Here is a 22,218-nt window from a genome sequence, read left to right on the forward strand (position 1 = left end):
GTCATGGGGACAGAAAGCAGATTTCACTAGTGGGTTACTAGGGTTATTAGTTGTGCTACACCCTCCTACAACTCTTGATTTCTAAGTTGTGAATGTGAACACTGACCATGGCAGAAACAGCACCATATAATTTATATGCTGATGGAAACATATACAGCCTCTTGAAGAACTCTGTTTAGCCACCTTGCCAGTACTGTGAGTCTTTAAAGACATTTTACTATTTTGTTAAACCGGGTGCTTCAAATTCTGGTGCACAGCATTGTAGAAACAGGGAATTCCAGGGGGCTGTCACTGTGGCATAGCAATTAAAGCCACAGCCTGCAGTACCGGCAGCCCTGCACCAGCGTGGGAGACCTGGAAGAAACTGCTGGCTCCCAGCTTCTGGCTTCAGATCCCTGTGGCTCTGGCTGTTGTGGCCATCTGGGGAGTGAACCAGTGGATGAAAGACCTCTCTCTCTCTCTCTGTCTCTCTTTCTCTCTTGTGGGGAGCAACTCGGACTAGACTAAGTTACTGGAATTAAGACTTATTCTATGCATCTGCTCTCCCACAATATGGTGCTGGGAGAGGAGTAAACAACTTCTACACAGCTGCCTCCAGTTCGACCAATAACCTGCAGGAGCTGATCCTGCTCCTAATTGGAGGAGAGCAGTGTACTCGGCGTGTGGGTAGCAGAGTTGGGATTGGTGAAGAGGACTATAAAGGAGGAGAGAGACAACATGCACCAGGAACATCCGGATAACATCTGAGCAGCCCCCGAGAGAGCCGGCCGGCGGTGTGCCACTCCCCTGTGGAAGTGGGGAAAGTGGCAGGGGGAGCCGCCCCTCCACGGAGGTGGAGGGATCGGCAGCCAACCCGGGAAGAATCAGCAGCAAACCCGGGAAGGGCCGAGCAGACGAAAGAACAGCGCAGGGTCTTGTGTCGTTCCTCCGCGAAGAGGGGGAGCGACACTCTCTCTCTCTGCCTCTGCCTCTCTCTGCCTCTGCCTTTCAGATAAATAAATAGAATCCAAAAAAAAAAAATAGTGAATTCCAAAAGCTTGTGTTCATTGCCACACTTCATTTTCTATGATGTGAGTTTCTTGATTAGAAGTAATGCTGTGTGGTATACTATTGCCAGGGTTTGTATGTGAATTGACCCCCAGGGTCTGTGTGTTGGAGGTTTGTCTCCTGGGTGGCAATTTTGTAAAGTGATGTGGAATCTTTAAAAGGTGAGAGCCTAATGGGAGATCCTTAGATCAACTGAGGGAACTGCTCTGAAGGGATTATAGTTCCTGTGTAATCCCCTTGGTACTTCTCTCAAGAGAGTTATTATGAAAACCTGGGTCTGAATACACCCAATGTTCTGGTTTCCTTTTTAGGAATGCAATTGCTTGTTCTTGCATGTGCTTCCATTATGATATGACACAGCCAAGAGGGCTTTCTTTTACCAGAGCTAAACTGATGCATGCATGATGCTTTTTAACCCCTAGGACTATAAGCTAAATAAACCTCTTTTCTTTGTAAAGTTAACCTGCTTCACATATTTCATTATAGCAGCAAAGAATAGAATAATACAGCCATGATGGTGGATAAGGCATTTTTTATATTCATGTCTAGTATCCTTGACAGAAGCATTTCATGCAAGGAAAGCTTATCTGGATTCAAAGTGTGCCTTTTAGTAAAAACAAAATTCTGCCCCTACCATGATAGAAGCTTTTTAGTGTAATCAGCCTGCTGTGAGGTAGCTGACTGACTGCTGTGGAGAATGGTGCCACATCAGGGTGCCTGCCCTCAACAATGGTTGTGGCCAGATTGGCTTTGGTGAAAAGCACATGTTACTGGCCTTCTTATCCTTGTGTAAACTTCCCTGCTACCATGGCCACTTTGATCATGAACCTGTTGAATAGGTTTGATCCAAAGTGGTAGCTGACTCAGTTTGTCCAGTGTGAAAAGTCTGCCTCAGTTTTTCTAACGTGTATAAATTTGCATTTTAAACCCCTGTACAAACTTTTCTTTTACTCATTCCTCAAGTTTTCCCTTTGGCCTCTTAAGTCCTCACTTTATATTTTTTTATTTTCCTAGAACATTTAATCATCTTCCTCCTAGGAGCCAGGCAGCTATCATATTTTTGCTACAGGCTATTTCTAAAATACATATTGAAGATCAACTCAGTGTCAGGTCTCTTTTATGTATGGAGAGTATAGGCAATTATATCTACCCTCATGGAATTTATATTATAGAAGTTATTTAAAAATTTTAAGCAAAAAAGAGATAAGTTTATTATATAATATGCTAGTAATTGACAAGTGCTATGGAAAAAAAAAACAAGAAAAGATAGAGTATGGCAAAGAGAGACTCAAAATGCTTGCAGTAAGTATACACATATGTGTTGTTAAATGAGGTGATAAGGCTAGCATTCACTGAGAAGTTGAATTTTGAGCAAATTGTCAAAGGTTGTGAAGCAGTTAACCATGAAGAAATCTGAGGAACAGTGTCTTAAAGCATGTGTGTTCAGGATCAGCTTGGAGACTTATTTCTAGAACAGAATGAGCTAGGAGAAGAATGTAGGAAAGTAGTTATTGAAGTAGTGGGGTACAGCTTATTGTAGACTGTTAAAGGACTTCTGTTACACTGAGTGGAAAGGGGAGCCTTTTGATGTTTTGAGCAGGAGATCATCACAATCTAAGCTGTATTTCAGAAAGACTAGCTGTGCTGTTAAAATCAGAATCTAGGCTGGGAAAACTTTTAGAAGACTATTATAATAATTCCAGGCAAGACATGATGGTGATTTGGGTCCCAGGTAGTTGCAAGGAAAGTGGTTAGGTTTCGAAGATAAAGCCAACATAATTTCCTAATGTATTGCAGGTGAGTACTAGAACCCTTTCAGAGGAAGGAAAAATGACAACAAAACAGAAAAAGAATGATTAGTGAGATAGTAGAAAAACTAAGAGAATATCACAGCATAGAAATCAAAGAAACAAAGTGTACTGAGTTCTAGGGAATATCACCTGTGTCAAATGTTCTGCTAAGTAGGGTTACCTTACCTTACCTTATCTGAGAACTGACCGTTAACTTAGTAGTGATAACTTCTATGGTGCTTAATCAATTTAGCATGTTTAAGATTAAGCTTTTTATTTATTTATTTGAAAGGTGGAGTTACAGAGAAAAGGGGAGGTAAGGGGGGTGGGGGAGAGAAATTCCATCCACTGATTGACTCTCCAAATGGCTGCAAAGGCCAGGGCTGGGCCAAGGTGAAACCAGGAGCCTGATACTTCATCTGAATCTCCCACATGGGTCAGGAGCCCAAGCACTTGGGCATCCAGCTTTTGCGATTTTTCCAGGCACATTAGCAGGGAGCTGGATCAAAAGTGGAGCATCTGGAACATGAACCAGCATCCATATGGAATGCCATTGTCATAGGAGGTGGCTTAACCCCCTCTGCCACAATGCCAACCCCTAAAGTTAAAATTATTAACAAATTCCGGCCGGCGCCGCAGCTCACTAGGCTAATCCTCCGCCTAGCAGCGCCGGCACTCCGGGTTCTAGTCCCGGTCGGGGCGCCGGATTCTGTCCCGGTTGCCCCTCTTCCAGGCCAGCTCTCTGCTGTGGCCAGGGAGTGCAGTGGAGGATGGCCCAAGTGCTTGGGCCCTGCACCCGCATGGGAGACCAGGAGAAGCACCTGGCTCCTGCCTTCGGCTCAGCGTGGTGCGCGGGTCGCAGTGTGCCGGCCGCGGCGGCCACTGGAGGGTGAACCAATGGCAAAGGAAGACCTTTCTCTCTGTCACTCTCTCTCACTGTCCACTCTGCCTGTCCAAAAAAAAAAAAAAAAATTATTAACAAATTCCTTCCAAATGTTCATTTCTGAATTATGTCTGCTTAATTGTCCAAGCATTTGAATCCTTGTGTCTCCTGATTACAATTTGGTGCATTTTCAACTGTTTTATAGGATGGAAATCAATCCAAAAAGTTAGTAAGATTGAGTTTAACAAGTTTTTATAAGTCATACCAAGCAGTTTTAGTTTTGTTCTGGAAACCATTGATGGTTACAGGTGACATAAAAAGATTTATGTATAGAAGGTTAACTCTGGGTCACAAATGCCTTTAGAAAGAGAAAGACCATGTGACAGAAATAGTAATAAAGTCATTTGAACTTTCCTACCTCCCTTACTGTTAGGGTGAGTACTACTTCCCTTATTTATTCCTTGTTTGTCATATTCTTTGTTTAGTGCTGCATGTTAAAAGATAAAGTCTTTTTTTAAGATAAAGTCTTTATATTTACTTAATTACATTGGTGTTTAAACTGTGTCTATGTATGTATTTTAATCTGTCATTTAAAAAATAGGGATAAGGTCTCTTTAAGTTATTATATAATACCATGTTATTTCAGCAGTGATTTTAATATCTGAATTATATAATCAAATTTAAAGTTCTTCATTTGTTTCGAGTATTTAAGAATATTTCTAAAGTCTTTATTTGATCAGATATTTTTTAATGACCATAAAATCTATGCTTGTGAAAAATGTTTAATTAGATTTCTAAGGAGCTATTTTATGACTTTGTTGAATATAGATCTAATTATGTCCAATTTTCCCAGGTACCTTCTCTTAATGGATCTTCAAGATAGAAACGAAAAGCTTTTTTATAGAGTACTCATGTCTGACATTGAGAAATTCATGCCTATTGTTTATACTCCTACCGTGGGTCTGGCTTGCCAACAATATAGTTTAGCATTTCGGAAGCCAAGGTATGTAAATTTTTATTTTAAATACAACTTGATATGTCTTTTTTGCAGAGTTTTTGTAGTAACCTAAATTTACTTATTATTTAAATGGACAAATAAAAAAGTGTTTTGTGTTTTTGGTACATGTGATGTTTTGAAACATGTATACATTGTTAAATAACTGTGTTAAGCTAATTCACATATGCATTATCTCATATACTTATTTATTTCTGGTGAGAACACTAAAATCTATCATAGCAATTTTAAGTATATAATGCATACCATTAACCATAGTCACCATTGTACAATAGATCTTTTAAACTCATTACTCCTGTAGAACTGAAAATTTGTATTCTTTGACCAACAACTGCATCATGCCCTCAGACCTTAGTAACCACTATTCTACACTCTGCTTCTATGAGTTGGACTATTTTTAGGTTTCACATATAGATGAGATAATGTGACTTTTTTCCCTGTACCTGGCGTATTTCATTTAACATATTATCATCTGTGTTGTTGCAAATGATGAACTTTTCTTCACTTTTGAGTCTCAATAGTAATCCATTTTATATATGGGTGTATACCTCATTTTGTTTCTACTCATCTGTTGATAGACATTTAGGTTGAGTCTATGGCCTAGTTATTACGTATAATACTTCAATGAACATGCACGAGCCAATATATCTTTAATTTACTGATTTAATTTCCTTTGCATACACAAACAGTAGTGGGAATACTAGATCATGTGATAGTTCTATTTAAAATTGTTTTTAGGAACCTAAAAATTATCACAGCTCCATAATGGCTATAATAATTTATATTTCCACCAACAGCGTACAAGGGTTCCCCTTTGTACACATCTTCACTAATACTTATCTTTTTTCTGTTTTTTTTATAATAGCCATTCTAACAAGTATAAGATGATATTTATTTTTCTATTTTAATATGCATTTACCTGATAGTTGGTGGTGTTGAGCAATGTTTAAATATACCTGTTGGTCGTTTCTGTGTTTTCTTTAAGGTGATGTCTATTCAGATCCTTTGCCTGTTTTTAAATCTGAATACTTTATCGCTGTTGGGTTGTCCGAGCTCCTTATTTATTTTAGATTAACTTCTGATCAGATGTATGATTCACAAATATTTTCTCCCATTCACTAGGCTGTCTCTTCATTCTATTATTTCCTTTGCTATGCAGAATCTGTTTAGTTTGATGTAATCCCACTTGTCAATTTTTGCTTTTGTTGCCTTTTGGGTCTTGTGTCTTTTTGGTTTTATGCCTTTTGGTCATATCAAAAAATTGTTGCCTAGGCCGATGTCATGGAGTTCTCCTGTGTTTTCTTGCAGTAGCTTAGCAATTTCAGGTCTTTTTCAACTGAGTTTATTTTTGTACATGCTAAGAGACAGGTAGGGGAGTAGTGGCTAGTTTTGTTCTTCTCCATGTGGGTATACCGTTTCTCTAATGAAGAGTCTGTCCTTTCCCTCATTGTGTTCTTGATACCTTTATCAAAAATCAACTCACTATAAATGCACGAAGTTATTTCTGGGTTCTTTATTCTGTTTTTTTTTTTTTCTTGATGTGCATTTTGGATAGTTTTTTGTTTACAGATATATTACTGATTTTGTGTGTTGGTGAAATGTTTCTGCTGTTTTAGTGTTCTTTCTATGTGTATATATTCTGCAACTTTCCTGAATTCATTAATTCTACCAGATTTTTGGCGGAGTTTTTTAGGTTATAAGATGATGCTCTCTTCAGCGACAGTTTGAATTCCTCCTACGTTGAATAGAAGTGTTGAGAATTAACATTCTTGTCCTGCTTTTACCATTCTGTATAGTGTTAGCTGTGGACTTGTCATGTATTTCCTTTATTGTGTTGAGATACATTCCTTCTATACCTAATTTGTTGAGAGTTTTTTTTTTTTTTTTTATCATGAAAGGATGTTTAATCTTGTGTCCTGCTTTTTTTTCATCTGTTCAAATGATTGTGTGGTTTTTGTTCTTTATTCTGTTAATGTAGTATTTCACATTTACTGATTTATGTATGTTGAATCATTTTTGCATTCAGGGGATAAATCCAACTTGTGGTGAATGATCCTTTTACTATGGCCTGAATTCAGTTTGTTAGTATTTTGTAGAGGGGTTTTTTCATCTATGTTCATCAGGGATTTTAACCTTTTTTTAAAGATTTATTTATATGAAATTCAGAGGTACACAGAGAGAGAAGGAGAGAGAGAGAGAGAGATTGATCTTCCGTCTGCTGGTTTATTTCCCAGTTGACCGCAACTACTGGAGCTGCGCCGATCTGAAGCTAGGAGCTTCTCCCAGTTCTCTCACATGGGTGCAGGGGCCCAAGGACTTGGGCCAGCTTCTACTGCTTTCCAAGGTCATAGCAGAGAGCTGGCTCGGAAGTGGAGCAGCTGGGCCTTGAACTGGCGACCATATGGGATACCGGCACTGTAGGTGGCAGCTTTACCCGCAAAGCCATAGCACCGGCCCCAGATACTGACCTTTAATTTCCCCTTTTTTATAGCATCCTTCTCTTGTTTTGATATCAGGGAAATGTTGGTCTTATGAAATGAGTTTTGAAGTACTTGCTTCTCTTTAATTTCAAAAGAATTGCTGAATGAAATTCAACTTTGGAAAAATCAAATTCAAATTTTATTTAAAAGAATATTAGATATAGATAACATTAAAACATAGTATTTTCTTTTTCATTTGAAGATTATGGAAAAGTAATTCTAAACCAATTTAGTTTCCTATAAAGAAATTAAGGATCATGATTAAGTTAGTTTCTGAGATGTTAATTATTACTTATATAAAAAATAAAGTTTTAATATTTTTCTGAAAATAGTATATTATTTTCTAAATTTAAGTTGGCATTTAATTATTTTAATGTAGCTCTTTTGATGATTTTGCATGAGTGAAATTACAGCTCCCTTTTAAGATGCATAGAATATAGAATACAAGTTTTCTAAATCTTCTGCAGTGATTTCTTCATTATATGAGTATTAAGTTAAATATTTTTTGAAACAAGAAGCAATTAAAATATATAAATACTAATATTTTAATAGTAGCAACAACAAAGCTCAAGTTGGGTGTGTCTGTGCTGCTCACAACTCTGAATTTAAAGATAAAAATGTTCAAGTGGTAACTTTATACCACAAATATAAAACTATTGAAAGTACCATAACTGAAGAGTATTTTAGAGGTAGTATCTGAAAATTATATTGAATATAAGGTTTCACTTAGCTGCATTGACATAGTGGTATTATTTGCTCCACTTGTGCTACATTACCTAACATTTGTATAAAAAAAAGTGTTGGCCACATCATCTTTTTATATAAAAAGAATAAAATAAATATCTGTAGATGGTCTGGTAAATTACATTAATAGTATATATCTGTGTTACATTTATATAATGGCTATATTATCAGTGACTGATTTTTTTCATAGAAGAAGAACAGGTTTCTTCTCTTAAATGTATTGTTAAGATGAATTAATTTTGGGGTACAATATCCTGTGTCATCATACCAACAAATCCTGATCCATACAAATGCATACTATTTTCCTTATAGATAAAAGGATCATACTATATAAACCATTCATTACCTTACTATATTCTATGAGTAATGTTCATAAACATCTATTTGCCTTTAAAATGTTTCTATCTAAAGGAAGAATCTTAGTAAATGTAAGTATATATATCAGCTTTTATAATTCAAGCACATTTATTGAAATTCTAATGTTTCTGTGAGTTACTGAGAACTATGAGTAAGTATAAGTAGAAGAGCTTAGCTCAATAAAGTATTTGCATTGAAGTAGACATTGAAATCTCAGTAACCACAATTGTTTTTTGAGCACTTACTATGTACTAGATGACTTTCTAAGGGCTTGAGATAACATTCATATGCATATATTTTAAAAGCAGCAGAGACAGACATGAGAATAAAAATTGTCTAGGGTGTTTGTGAAGACAGTAGAATAGATCAGGAAAGGTGCAGGGGAAATAGGAGTGTTAGTTGTTTTGTGGGAGATAGTTGTAGTTTTAGTGTGGTTAGTATGGACATCATTGGAAGATGATATTGGAGGAGTGAGGGAGGGAGGAGAGATAATCATGTAGATGCACATGACGACATGTACCAGATGGGTATACAGTGGTGTGGAATGAGAAGGAGATAATAGGAGATGAGGTCACAAAGGTAAAAAAAAAATGAGGGAGTGTCTTGTAGTATATATATTTTTAATTTTTAAAGGTTTATTTATTTATTTGAAAAACAGAGTGAGAGAGATGGGGAAGGGGAGAGAGAGAGAGAGAGAGAAATATCTTCGATTCGCTGGTTCTACCCTAGATGGCCACAGTGGCCAGCCTTGTAGTCTATTTTAAAGGATGTTGATTTTTACTGCTGGTTAAATGGAAAGACCTAAATGGTTTTGAGTAGTGGAATAACATTATATAATATTTCTAAGTACAACACTGATTGCTGTGTAAATAGACTAAACAAGCAAAAGAAGAATCTGAAAGCCTGAATAGGAGGTCATTGCCATAAACCCAATGAGAAATCATGATGGCTTAGATAAGAAAGATAGTAAAGAACTTTAGGGGTAAATGTTCAAATTTTGGATAAAAGTAAAGAAAGGCACAAAGATTTCCTGTTGACCTGAAGTCCTTCTGGAGTAGTGATTGAAAGTGGACCCTGGCATAGATTGCCTATTTTCACTGACTGTTTTTACCACTTGTCTTAGTGCAGTATACAATATTTAACCTTTCTGGGCTTCAGTTTCCTCCCAACATCCCACCACCTATTATCCATGTTTTTTTCATTTTAAAACTTTGAAAACTAGGCTGGCGCTGTGGCACAGCGGGTTAACATCCTGGCCTGAAGCACTGGCATCCCATATGGGTGCTGGTTCGAGTTCCAGCTGCTCCACTTCCTATCCAGCTCTCTGCTGTGGCCTGAGAAAGCAGTAGAAGATGGCCCAGGTCCTTGGGCCCCTGAACCCACGTGGGAGACCTGAAGGAAGCTCCTGGCTCCTGGCTTCAGATCGGCGCAGCTCTGGCCATTGCCGCCAATTGGGGGAGTGAACCAGTGGATGGAAGAACTAACTAACTAACTCTCTCTCTCTCTCTCTCTCTGCCTTTCCTCTCTCTGTAACTCTGACTTTCAAATAAATAAATAAATAAATAAATAAATAAATCTTTTAAAAAATAAACTTTGAAAACCAAAACATATAAAAAATCTCAATTGTGCAAAACCTGATCTTATCTGAAATCATTTGGTAGTAATTCCCAAGTTGAATTTATGAGACTATTATATAGTATTTATTTATCAAACTTAGGATCAATTTTTTTCTGTAGCAGTATTAATATTTATGACTATGGAAATTTCTCTGTAATAAAAAAATAATGAACAGAAAGATAGTTAGCTAGATAGGTTGCTAGAGAGAAGAAGAAGAAATAGCAAAGATCAGGATAGTATTTGTGGTGAATTGCTTGCTCACAAATGTTGAATTTGGTGGAAACATTAATTATATTACTTTCCTATAAACATCTTTTAATTCAATTTTTCTAAATTTATTTATTTTCATTACACTTGAAAGGCAAAGAGAGAGTGAGAGTGACAGAGACAGAGATCTTCCATCTGCTGGTTTACTCCCTAAATGACCAGCAGGGCTGGGCCAGCCTGAAAGCAGGATCTTAGAACTCCTTCTGGGTTTTCCACATGGGTGGCAGTGACCCACGTATTTGAGTAATCACCTGTGGCTTGCAGGGTATACATTAACAAGAAACAGAATCAAAAGAGAGGGGCCAGGCTCTGTGATATGGAGTGCAGACATCCTAAGCAGCAACTTAACCACTGAGCCAAATACCTGCCCCTAATTGTATTATTTCAAGTTTTCCATAATATCTGAAATTTGAATACAAGAATGAATTACTAACACAGGTTTCCAAAAATCACTTCATATAGTTTTCTGTCATATTGCTCTTTTGCTCTCTCTCTTTTTTTAAATTAGATAGAGGCAGAGAAGTACAGAGAGAGAGAGAGATGTTCCTGTCTACTGATTCACTCCGCAGATGCATGCAATGGTCATGGATGGGCCAGACTGCGGCCAGGAGCTGGGTCAACCTAGGTCTCCCACGTGAGTGGCAGGAACCCAATTACTTGAAGCATCACCTGCCACCTCCCAGAATCTGCATTGGCAGGAAGCTGGAATCAGGGACTGGAGCTGGGAATTGAATCCAGTATTTTGATATGGAACATGATATGGGATGGCCTCTTAATTGGCAGGCCACATGCTTCCTCTCCCTACTCTGATAGTGCTTCTGAATGTGTATATTTTGTTGAACTTTTGATGATTTTGAAGTTTTTTAGTAGAATAACTCCCATAACTTTTCCTATAAGAAAAGAAACTTGTTTAAAATTGTGTTGTATGGCATAAATTTAGGCATCATATTTAATCAGAATGGAAATTGTGAATGTGCGTGCCCATTACTAATAGATCTTTCAGGAACCAGCATATACGGTATTTTTATTTTTGATTCAAAATTGGCAGATGTCTATTAAATCTGTCCCACCATAACACAAGTTTTCTAAAACAGAAACTGATTAAGTGATTATACCTCTTGATACATTTACTTTGTATAGTTTTGACAGTAGCACTCGGAAACATTAAAAGTTAAGGATTAACTTCATATATGGAGTTTAAGATAGTTGATTATCTTTTTAAAATGTACCTTAATGTTAAGGTATTTTTCTATGGCTTGTTGCTTATTTATTTATTTTATGAAATTGGCAGTAAAATCTGGCTAGGTATCCAAAAATAGACTCCTACATGCATAACTCTACTTCTAGTGTTCTTTTTCTAAAATGTGATGCTGGAATATCCATTTATTAGTTTTGTATGGAATTTCTATTCTTTTTGGCATAGATACATTGTGTGGGCTTTTCAAGAAGTCATGGATAATTACTTTATAAGAATGCTGTTGAGCTTGTTTAGATTCTTGTTCCCATGTGCTCATCACATTTTCATTCTTGTGGAATTTCCAGTATTTGGTAGTATAGCCTCTTTATGACAATACATGCAATTGTGGTTAATTTCTATACAGCAGTGTGATTTCTGGAAACTCAAGACAACTCTATTTTGTTGAAGTGTTACTTAAATTTCTTTTATTTTGTGAAAAAAAAATTTTAGTTTCATACAAATTCACAGTATAGTTGCATGTAAAGGACAACTAAAGCAGATTTACATAAATTATGCTGCATTTTGGAAGAACCATCTATCTTTTGAATTCTTATTAGATATATAGTATACCATTTATTTGACAATCCTGTTTGTGCTGTTAGTATTCCTGGTGTTGAAAGTATTCATGATCTCTTTTTGGTATTGGACTATTCATTTAGCTACAATTAGGTTGTAAGCTTCTAGAAAGAGGGGAGCATATTTTGTTGTGTTTTTCATACTGTTTAGGTTTAGTGCCTGGTTAGTCTTTTATTAGTATATTTTATTTGCTACCTTATAGAAATAGCAACTTAAGGGGTGGATGTTTGGCCTAGCAGTTAAAACACTGCTTGGGATGCCCATGTCCTATATTTGAGTGCCGGGGCTGGATTCAAGTTTTGGCTTTCTTCCTAGTTCCAGCTTTCTGATATTGTGTACCCTGGGAGGCAGCTAGTGATGGCTCAAGTAGCTGAGTGCCTGCTGCCTACATGGGAGACTCACATTGAGTTCCTGGCTCCCAGCTTTGATTCGGCCTAGCTATGACCATTGTGGGCATTTGAGGAATGAGCCAGTAGATGGGAATGTTCTCTCTCTGTCTCTATTTCCCTGCCTCTCAAATAGCTATCAAATTAAATAAATGAAGTTTTCATAAAAGAAAATCATAATATTACTCTACCCATCTACTCACATGGAAAATATTATGTATTGATATTTCTTTTTAAAAATATTTATTTGTGAATATTTATTTATTTAAAATTCAGTTACAGAGACAGGGAGAGATCTTTGAGAAATCTTCATCTGCTTGTTCATTCCCCAAATGGCCATAACAGCTGGAGCTGGGCCTGTCTAAATCTAGGCACCAGAAGTTTCTTCTCGGTCACCCTTGTGGGTGTAGTGGCCCACGGACTTGGGCCACTCTCTACTGCCTTCCCAGATGCATTGGTGGATAGCTAGATCGGAAGTGGAGCAGCCAGGACTTGAACTGATATCTATATGAGATGCTGATGCCACAGGCAGTGGTTTTACCCACTATGCCACAGAGGTGGCCCCTATTTATTTATTTTTTAAAGATTTATTCATTTATTTGAAAGTCAGAGTTATACAGAGATAGACAGAGGCAGAGCGAGATCGAGAGTGAGAGTGAGAGTGGTAGAGAGAGAGAGAATGATGGACTGATTGATTCCATTCACTGGGTCACTCCACAGATGACTGCAACAGCTAGTACCAAGCCAGGCAAAAGCCAGAAGCCAGGAGCTTCATCTGAGTATCCCACATGGGACGTAGGGGCCCAGACACGTGGGCCATCTTCTGCTGCTTTTCCCAGGCCATTAACAGGAAGCTGGATCAGAAGTGGAGCAGCTGGGACACAAACCCCTTGCTGCTAGTGGATGCCGGTGTCTCAGTGGCTTTATCTGCTATGCCACACCAGTCCCCAAATATTTATATATTCTGTTTCTATTTTTAAGTCATGTTATTATAGCAGGAAAATACTCTTTAAGAAATGGATCTGGCTGGTGCCGTGGCTCACTTGGCTAATCCTCCACCTGCAGCGCCGGCACCCTGGGTTCTAGTCCCGGTTGCTCCTTTTCCAGTCCAGCTCTCTGCTGTGGCCTGGGAGGGCAGTGGAGGATGGCCCAAGTGCTTGGGTCTCTGCACCAGCATAGGAGACCAGGAGGAAGTACCCAGCTCCTGGCTTCGGATTGGTGCAGTGTGCCGGCCATAGCAGCCATTAGGGGAGTGAACCAACGGAAGGAAGACCTTTCTCTCTGTCTTTCTCTCACTGTCTATAACTCTCTCTCTGTCTCTCACTGTCTAACTCTGCCTGGAAAAAAAAAAGAAAGAAAGAAAAGAAAAAAGAAATGGATCTGAAAGAAATTAGGCCCATTACAAAGAATGAATCTGGGGGCAGGTGTTATGGCATAGTGGGTTAAGCTACCACATTAAACCCAGCATCCCATATTGTTGCTGGTTTGAATCCTGGCTACTCTACTTCTGATCCAGCTCCCTTCTAGTGCTACTGGGAAACAGTGGAAAATGGCCAAAGGACTTGGGCCTCTGCACGCACATGAGAGACCCAGATGAATTTCCTGGATCCTGGCTTTGGCCTGGCCCGGGCCTGGCCAGTGCAACCACTTGGAAAGTGAACCAGCAGATGGAAGATGTCTCTCTCTCTCTCTAACTCTGCCTTTCATAGAAATAAATCTTTAAAAAAAAATGAAGGAAGAACCTAAACCTTTCACAAGAGATGATACAGATAATCAGTCACACCTGTAACCTGCATTTATCACCTAAGTGTTTTATTGTACCTTTGTAATCAATAATTAAGGACCTTATGGGAACTCTTTGTAACCTTAAAAGCCTTTTTGATATGTAAATCTTTTGTGCTCCTTCTTGTAGACAACTGGTCATGTTTAAATACTACTGGATTTGTTCAATAAACGAGCCTTGATCAGGAAAAAAAAAAAATGAAGCTCTGAGGAAATAGGAGTTTGATTAAATATAAACAGCAGCATTTTAAATCCATGCTCCTTTCTGCTACTAGCCTTTTTACAGTGCACCACAGGTTTGGTTTTTGCAACAGAGATGAACTAATAGAACAATTTGTTTGTAATAGTTTAAAACAAAAACAGGCATTTCCCAAAGTATGTCTATACTAGTACTTTGGGTACATCAAAGCTTAGGATGAAAAAAATGTTCAGTGTTCAAATTAATTGGAGAAAGACTGAATTAACTAAAATGGAATCCATACTATAAAGTTTCTCAGAATAATATCTATATTGCTGTTGAAGGGTAGAGATTAGATTTAATATAGATAATATACCTCACATAATTCTTGGCACAAGTTAGCTATTCCAAAGTGGTGGTTATTATTCCTGGTATTATGATAAGTCTCAGGTTTCTTGACCAAATGAAAGATGATACTGTTCACCAAATTTCAGAAATATGAAATCTGCTTGTAAGAGGCATAGAGGGTTTATTTTGGAAATAGTGAGTTTTAAATATCTTTAGGACTTCCAAGTATAATACTCAAGTAGTTAATTAAATGTATGGACTCAGAACTTAGTAGATAATGTATTTACAGTAGCTAATAGTTCAACTCACACTATATATATATATCGCATGGATAGTAGCTGTTTTGATTTTGAAAAGGATTATCAGCAAAGCTAATTGTTAGAGAACCAGTCAATAAGATGTTCTCTCTCTCTCTCTTTTTCACTATAAAATTCTTAGAGAAATATGTATAAGGAAATACTAAGATGAACAAAATCAAAATTTTAGAATGATTTTTTCTGGATTTAGTGCTGCACATTTATTTTCTGTAGACTTCCATAAAGAGTTTGAAGTATTCATTATTCAAATTGTGAGAACTAAACTTTAGAAATGGAGATGTAGAGTATACACATATAACAATCTAAATATTGTTTACTCATATGAAAAAGTGTAGTTTCTGCAGATGTATGCAAATACTGTATAGTCAAAGTGTCAGTTTTTCTGAGTATTCTGTTTGTAAAAACAAGCTAAAAGAGAATAAGTATAAAAAGGGATCTTTTCAAAGCAAATATTCCTTTAACCAAAGAAATATCCTCACTATATAGTACAGGTTATAGATACTGCATGAATAGTTAATAGAATGGAAACTTTCGGCTGGTGCCGCGGCTCAGTAGGCTAATCCTCCACCTAGCAGCGCCGGCACTCCGGGTTCTAGTCCTGGTCGGGGCGCCGGATTCTTTCCTGGTAGCCCCTCTTCCAGACCAGCTCTCTGCTGTGGCCCGGGAAGGCAGTGGAGGATGGCCCAAGTGCTTGGGCCCTGCACCCCATGGGAGACCAGGAGAAGCACCTGGCTCCTGGCTCCTGCCTTCGGATCAGCGAGATGCGCCGGCCGCAGCATGCTGGCCGCGGCGGCCATTGGAGGGTGAACCAACGGCAAAGGAAGACCTTTCTCTCTGTCTTTCTCTCTCACTGTCCACTCTGCCTGTCAGGAAAAAAAAATAAAAAAGAATGGAAACTTTCACATGGTTGTTATTTTATAAATTTTCTGTAGTTTTAAATCTATCTGGTTTTCTGCAAAATCTGTTTTAATGGTGTGCTCTACAGGTATATGATGAAAATTTTACTTCATTAAGTTATAAATACTTCAGTAACTCAGCAATTGTTTATAGAGAAAGTGAGCTTAAGTTGCTTATGGAAAAGAAACATGGTTTCCCAGCCAGTTTTAATAACTGCAAGTTAAATTTTTCACCCCTGAACTAAGGTTGTGGCATTGTCTTAGTTAATTTGGATTGCCTTAAACAAAGTACCATAACCTGGGCGCCTGATCAACAAGGAAAATACTCACAGTTCTGGAGATGGAGAAGTCTGAGATCAAGGTGTCAGCGTGGTTGGGCTCCACTCTGAATGCAGACTTCTCACTTCTTGTACCTGCACATGGCAGAAAGCAGAACTCTCTGGGGGCCCTTGTGGCCCTTACCCCCTCACAACCTAATCACTTCCCAAAAGCCCTACCTCATAATACAATTACAGTGGGAATTAGGCTTCCAATGTAAGAATTTGGACAGGGCACACAGTCTGTTGCAGGTCCTTTCAAATAGTTTAATTGTGTTTTAGTGGGCCATAATTATTGTTTTTTTAAAGATTTTATTTATTTTGAAAGGCAGAGTTACAGATAGAGATGGAGAGACAGAAAGGTCTTCTATCCACAGATTCATTCCCCAAATGGCTGCAACAGCCAGAGCTGGGCTAATCTGAAGCCAGGAGCCCCACATTTGTGAAGGGGCCAAGCCCTTGGACCATCACTGCTTTCCCAGGCCATAAGCAGAGAGGTGGATCAGAAGAGGAGCAGCCAGGACAACTAGATCCCATATGGGATGTTGGCTGTACAGGTGGTGGCTTAGCCTACTGCTCCACAGCGCTGGCCCCTAGTGGGCCATTATGATGTTACCGGCTAGTGACCCAGTGTCTAGAGGTTAATCCAGGGGTTTATGGTCATATGGTCATCTGTTCTCTCCTAGATGATCTCAGAGATAGGTAGAGCTGGCCTATTTCAAATGGGCAGGATGGGAGTTTCTGCATGTGACACACCCTTTAGGTAGTCCCAGATACCAGAACTGTCCTGATGAGGCAGAACTATTCCAAATTGAATTTGGCCTTCTTTAATTAAGCCATTTTAGGATCTTCAGAAATATTTAGGATGCATTTGAGAACCAGAGAATATTTTTGATTAATAGCTCTGATTTAGTTTGTAAATTTTATTTTTTACTGTTATATTAATTTCTAAAACTCTCTATTTTTAAAGGAAAATATACTTATTTATTTGAAAGCAGGAGAGAGAGAGAGAGAGAGAGAGAGAGAGAGAGAGAGAGAATGAATCTTCTGTTAGTCTACTCCCCAAATGGCCGCCACAGCTAGGGCTGGGCTAGGCAGAAACCAGGAGGCAGCTCTCTGGAACTCCTGCATGAGTGGGCAGGGTAGCAAGTACATGGGCCATCCTCCATTGCCTTCCCAGGAAAATTACAGGAAACTGGGTTAGAAATGGAACAGCTAGGAGTCAACTCAGCAATCCAGTGTGGGATGCCAGTGTCACAAGAGGTAGCTTAACCTGCTGCACTACAATGCTGGACTTAGAAACTCTCTTAAATATCAGGTGCTTGAGTAACTTTTTAATGCTTCCAGAAAAGTGATAATTTTATTGTTAGATATTAATGCAATTTTCACCTTTTGCCTAAAATAATAAACCATTGGTTTTGGTTTATATTTATTCTATAATGTTTTTGGTTAATTTATTTCATTTCATTTGAAATGGGCTTTATACTTGCACCAACTCTATTTTAAGGTTTCAGAAAAAGAACTATTGTGGAATTTTTTTGAAAGTAGGAAACAGGCCGGTGCTGTGGCTCACTAGGCTAATTCTCCACCTACAGCGCCAGCACTCCGGGTTCTAGTCCTGGTTGGGGTGCCGGTTCTGTTCCGGTTGCTCCTCTTCCAGTCCGGCTCTCTGCTGTGGCCCAGGAGTGCAGTGGAGGATGGCCCGAGTGCCTGTGCCCTGCACCGCATGGAAGACCAGGAGGAGGTACCTGGCTCCTGGATTCGGATCGGCGCAGTGCACCGGCCAGGGCGGCCATTTGGGGGATGAATCCATGCAAGGAAGACTTGTCTCTTTGTCTCTCTCACTGTCGAACTTTGCCTGTCAAAACAAAACAAAGAAAAGTAGGAAATAAATTATGTGGAATATCTGGACTCAAATCTTTACTGTTATCTCAGTTGATTTTTTAGAAAGAAATTATTATTTGCAAAAGTCTGATTTTCATTTATTATGGAGATATAGATAGTGATGATTTCTTGAGTTACTAATTCAAATTAATTTTTTTCCTGATCAAATTAAATATTGTATTTATGATGATATATATATGGATTGTGCTCCTAGGAGTCAGGTGGAATATTTTATATCTTATGTAGTAGGAATTCAGCATGTGCCCAGAAATGGTTTAAAATGCCAAACTATCTTCTTTCCTAAGTATTGCTGTAATTGGGGAAAATTTGGAGAATGGAAAAAATGTAGACATTTGAACATCAGTTCTTTACCTCAAGATCCAAGAGTTTTCTAAATTTATGCATCGGTGCATAAATCTTTTTTGCAAGCCATTGAAACTTATCTTTTACTGTAAGAAGCTGTTAAAAATATAAAGTAACAGTTCATGGAGTCTTTGTGTTCATCTAAGACTTTAAATATGGAAAACTTGAATGGAAACTTAAGTTTAGGATCCAAAAATAACTTTGCTACGGGCTGTGTGGTACTCACAGGTGTTTTGATTTAGGTTTACTCATAGCATATGGAGAATTAAGAACAATTGCCAAGTTTTATCTTGTTTTATTTATGAAAATGTCCAAATTTGAGCATTATTTTCCCATCTTCAAGGAGAGTATGTATTTTTAAGGAGGTTGTAAATCTTACTGTTCATTACTAAAAATAAAAAATTTTAGAGGAGGTTGTTTGACCTAGCAATTAAAATACTGGTTAAGATGCCTGTGTCCCTAGCAGAGTGCCTGGATTCAGTTTCTGCCTCTGGCTCCCAGTTGCAGCTCTCTTCCAGTGCAGACGCTGTGAGGCAGCAGGTGGTGGCTTAAGTACTTGAGTCCCTGTCACCCATGTGGGAGACTTGGATGTATTGAATTCCTGGCTCCTGGCTTAGGCTCACCCCAGTCCTGGCCATTGCAGGTGTTTGGGGAGTGAGTCAGAGAATGAGGGAGCATGTTAGCACTCTCTCACTCTCTCTCTTTCCCTGTGGCTGTTGAATATATTTTTAAAAAATTTTAAGAGAAATTATGGTTCTTAGATCACCTTGTATCACATACCCAGATCACATCTGGAATATTGTGTTTATTTTTGAATACTGTGTTTTTGAAGGGCTTTTTACAAATTAAGATATAACCAAAGAAGATAACTATAGCAATGATAGTTATTGCAAACTTGCCATATGAAATGATTGAGGAGAAAGAGATGTTTAGCCTAAAACAAATAACCTGACAATTAAGTCTTCAATTATTTGAAAGATTTCCATGTGGAAGAAAAGTATACATTTGCATAATGTAGCCTCAGAATGTAGAACTTAAATTACTGGGGAGAAGTTATTACAGAAATATAGATTTAACATTTAAAGTATTTCTGATAATTTAACATTGGAATTGGAAGACTTCTTACTCTCCATTATTGGAAATACTCAAGTGATTTGGGTAGTCATTGGTCATGCATGTTCTAAATGAGATTCTTGTATTGGGTTAAACACTTGAATTCTAAGGTCACTTTTAACTAGAAAATTCTGTGAATATTTAGAAAAATAGTTTATAGATGAATAGTTCCAGGGACTTGGAGTATCTTTTAAAGTACAGCTAACATACACTATTTAAAATACTCTGCTTTCTAGTTCAGAAAGTCTTTCAGGGCCATTTGGGGAGTCAACCAGTGGATTTTGAACCTCTCTGTCTGTAACTCTTTCAAATAAATACATCTTTAAAAAATGAAAGTCTTTTAGTTACAACTTCTATCTCAATTTTAAGATTTATTAAAAATAGGCACCTGCATCATGGCTCAGCAGATTAAACTGCTGCCTGTGACACCATCATCCCGTATAAGCATTGATTCAAGTCCTGGCTACTCCACTTCTGATCCAGCTGTTTGCTAATGCTCCTGGGAAAGTAACAGACGATGGTCAAAGTGCTTGGGCTCCTGTCACCCATGTAGGAGACCCAGATGGAATTCTTGGCTCCTGGCTTCAGCCTGGTCCAGCCCTAGCTGCTGCAGCTGTTCAGGGAGTAAATCAGCAAATGGGAGATCTCTGTCTCTCAGTCTCTCTCAGTAAATCTGGCTTTTAAGTCAATCAATAAATCTTAACAATGATATTAATAGATTTTTCAGATAAGGATTTTAAACAAATTTAAAGTGATTTGACTCATCTCATCAAAATTCTTACTAGATTCCTTAAACAAACATACACACACATGTCAGTTACATAGCTGGCTATATTTGGTGTTTTTTTTTTTTTTTTTTTTTTTGACAGGCAGAGTGGACAGTGAGAGAGAGAGACAGAGAGAAAGGTCTTCCTTTGCCGTTGGTTCACCCTCCAATGGCCGCTGCGGCTGGCGCGCTGCAGCCGGTGCACCGCGCTGATCCGATGGCAGGAGCCAGGAGCCAGGTGCTTTTTCCTGGTCTCCCATGGGGTGCAGGGCCCAAGCACCTGGGCCATCCTCCACTGCACTCCCTGGCCACAGCAGAGGGCTGGCCTGGAAGAGGGGCAACCGGGACAGAATCCGGCGCCCCGACCGGGACTAGAACCCGGTGTGCCGGCGCCGCTAGGCGGAGGATTAGCCTAGTGAGCCGCGGCGCCGGCCTATATTTGGTTTTGATATTTCTCTAATTTGGAGATACGTTTTTGGTGTAGCAGGTTTTTTGTTTTTTGTTTTTTGTTTTGACAGGCAGTTAGACAGTGAGAGAGAGAGAGAGAGAGAAAGGTCTTTCTTTTTTCTGTTGGTTCACTTCCCAAGTGGCCGCTATGGCCGCCAGGTTGCGGTCAGTGCACTGCATCGATCCAAAGCCAGGAGCCAGGAGCCCACTCCCGGTCTCCTATGCGGATGCAGGGCCCAAGGACCTGGGCCATCCTCCACTGTCCTCCTGGGCTGCAGCAGAGCACTGGACTGGAAGAAGAGCAACGGGGACAGAATCCGCCGCCCCAGCCTGGACTAGAACCCTGGGTGCCAGTGTCGCAGGTGGAGGATTAGCCTAGTGAGCTGCGGCGCCAGCCGGTATAGCAGTTTTGACATCATTTGGGATGCCTACATCGCTTGCAAGAATTATCTGAGTTTGAGTCCCAGCTCCACTTCTGATTCCAGCTTCCTGGTAATGCATGCTCTGGGAGGAAGTGGTGATGGCTCATGTGGTTGAGTCCCTGCCATACAGGTGGGAGACCTGATTGAGTTCCCAGCTCCTGAATTCTTCCTGACTGGCTCAGTCGTGGCTATTGTAGGCATTTGGGAAGGGAAACAGCAGATGAGAGCTGGCTCTGTCTCTGTGCCTCTTTAAAAGTAAAATAAATAAATAAATAAATAAATGTTTCTCTAATTTGAATGATTTAAAGGTTTAATGTTATCCCTGTGATCTAATTTTTAATTTATTTTATGCTTTTCCAATTTGTTTTTTAAAAAAATATTTATTTATTTATTTATTTGAGAGGCAGAGTTAAAGAAAGACAGAGGCAGAGGCAGAGAGAGAGAGAGAGAGAGAGAGAGAGATCCTCCATCCTCTGGTTCACTCCCCAGTTGGCTGCAATGGCCATGGCTGGGCCAATCCAAAGCCAGGAGCCAGGAGCTTCTTCCAGGTCTCCCGCCTGGGTGCAGGGGCCCAAGCACTTGGTCCATCCTCTACTACTTTCCCAGGCCATAGCAGAGAGCTGCATTGGAAGTAGAGCAGCCACATCTTGAACTGGTGCCCATCTGGGATGCCAGCACTGTAGGTGGCAACTTTACCCACTATGCCACAGCACCAGCACCTCCAAACTGTTTTTCCTCTATATGATTTAAAACTCTCATTTATTTTAAAATGTTTTCCCTAACTTATTTGTAGTTTAGCTAGAAGAGAAATTAAGAGGACTTTTCTCTGAAGCAGTGTATCTGTCTTTCCCTATTGACGCTGCTACCCAAATCACTAATTGTGGAGAAAGATCAAAGTTAGTGTTGCCTTTTTTTTTTTTTTTAAAGATTCATTTATTTATTTGAAAGTCAGAGAGAGAGAGAAGCGGGGGGCGGTCTTCCATCCA

At 39.0% G+C, this 22,218-nt stretch overlaps 1 protein-coding gene across 1 annotated transcript in view; it reads left to right on the top strand.

Annotated features, from left to right (window-relative positions):
• The window catches only part of ME1 (malic enzyme 1), a 239,911-nt gene that overhangs the window by 32,552 nt on the left and 185,141 nt on the right, over window positions 1–22,218 (top strand). Inside the window, exon 3 of the mRNA XM_002714552.6 lies at window positions 4,574–4,723. Within this exon, the coding sequence (XP_002714598.2) occupies window positions 4,574–4,723 (150 nt within the window). The remainder of the gene's footprint in view (window positions 1–4,573; window positions 4,724–22,218) is intronic.

The sequence above is a fragment of the Oryctolagus cuniculus genome, chromosome 5, assembly GCF_051225735.1.
Source record: "Oryctolagus cuniculus isolate XC-2025 breed Fujian yellow rabbit chromosome 5, ASM5122573v1, whole genome shotgun sequence".
Taxonomy (NCBI): domain Eukaryota; kingdom Metazoa; phylum Chordata; class Mammalia; order Lagomorpha; family Leporidae; genus Oryctolagus; species Oryctolagus cuniculus.